This window comes from Triticum dicoccoides, unplaced genomic scaffold (genome assembly GCF_002162155.2).
Source record: "Triticum dicoccoides isolate Atlit2015 ecotype Zavitan unplaced genomic scaffold, WEW_v2.0 scaffold184091, whole genome shotgun sequence".
In the NCBI taxonomy this organism is placed as follows: domain Eukaryota; kingdom Viridiplantae; phylum Streptophyta; class Magnoliopsida; order Poales; family Poaceae; genus Triticum; species Triticum dicoccoides.
Genome location: NW_021227319.1, coordinates 1 through 908, shown reverse-complemented (window position 1 = coordinate 908; position 908 = coordinate 1). Strand labels below are relative to the sequence as shown.

General features: G+C 42.7%; 1 protein-coding gene across 1 annotated transcript; it reads left to right on the top strand.

Moving 5' to 3' along the window:
* Window positions 1–35: 35 nt before the first annotated feature.
* LOC119344760 (plasma membrane ATPase 2-like) lies at window positions 36–855 on the top strand (the record flags this gene model as incomplete). The annotated part of the gene is made up of 3 exons (XM_037615112.1): window positions 36–186; window positions 333–500; window positions 607–855. Coding segments are annotated over exons 1-3 (568 nt in total), but the record flags the coding sequence as incomplete, so codon positions are not given.
* Window positions 856–908: the final 53 nt, after the last annotated feature.

The window sequence follows — 908 nt, the reverse complement described above, 5'->3', positions numbered from 1 at the left end:
TGGTATGTGTTGTCTTAACGGTGTATATCCTGAAAATGCAGGAAGTACCAGATGGGAGGAAAGAAAGCCCTGGTGGCCCATGGCACTTTGCTGGTCTGATGCCACTTTTTGATCCTCCTAGACATGACAGTGCTGAAACAATCCGGAGGGCACTTAACCTTGGTGTTAATGTCAAGATGATCACAGGTAATATTTTCATTGGATCAATATCCAATTAATCTCTATCTTCCTTCCTCTGTTCCATTTATGTCTGACGCATTCCTGTTAATTTCAATGTGGCAAGGTTGTTACTTATTTCCTACCATTTCTTATTTTCTTCTTCAAATGTTCAGGTGATCAGCTCGCCATTGGAAAGGAAACAGGGCGTCGCCTGGGAATGGGTACAAACATGTATCCTTCATCTGCTCTGTTGGGGCAGAAAAATTCAGACGAGTCCATTTCTGCTTTACCAGTTGATGATCTCATTGAGAAAGCTGATGGTTTTGCTGGCGTCTTCCCTGGTATGCTTTTTTATGAATGAAATTACAGCACTGCAAAAACTGGGAGTTGGGAGAGCGAACAAATATTTTTAGTTCCACATTGATCGAGTGATTGCTTTTTCTGCAGAGCACAAGTATGAGATTGTGAAACGCCTGCAAGCACGAAAGCACATCTGTGGAATGACGGGTGATGGAGTAAATGATGCTCCAGCTCTAAAGAAAGCAGATATTGGTATTGCTGTTGCTGATGCCACTGATGCAGCCAGGAGTGCTTCAGATATTGTCCTCACAGAACCAGGCCTCAGCGTGATCATCAGTGCTGTGCTTACCAGTCGTGCAATTTTCCAGCGTATGAAGAACTACACTGTATGTGATAGTGTGCTTGAGTATTATTTCCTACTTTTTTGCTTGTGCTGTATATATGGCTAA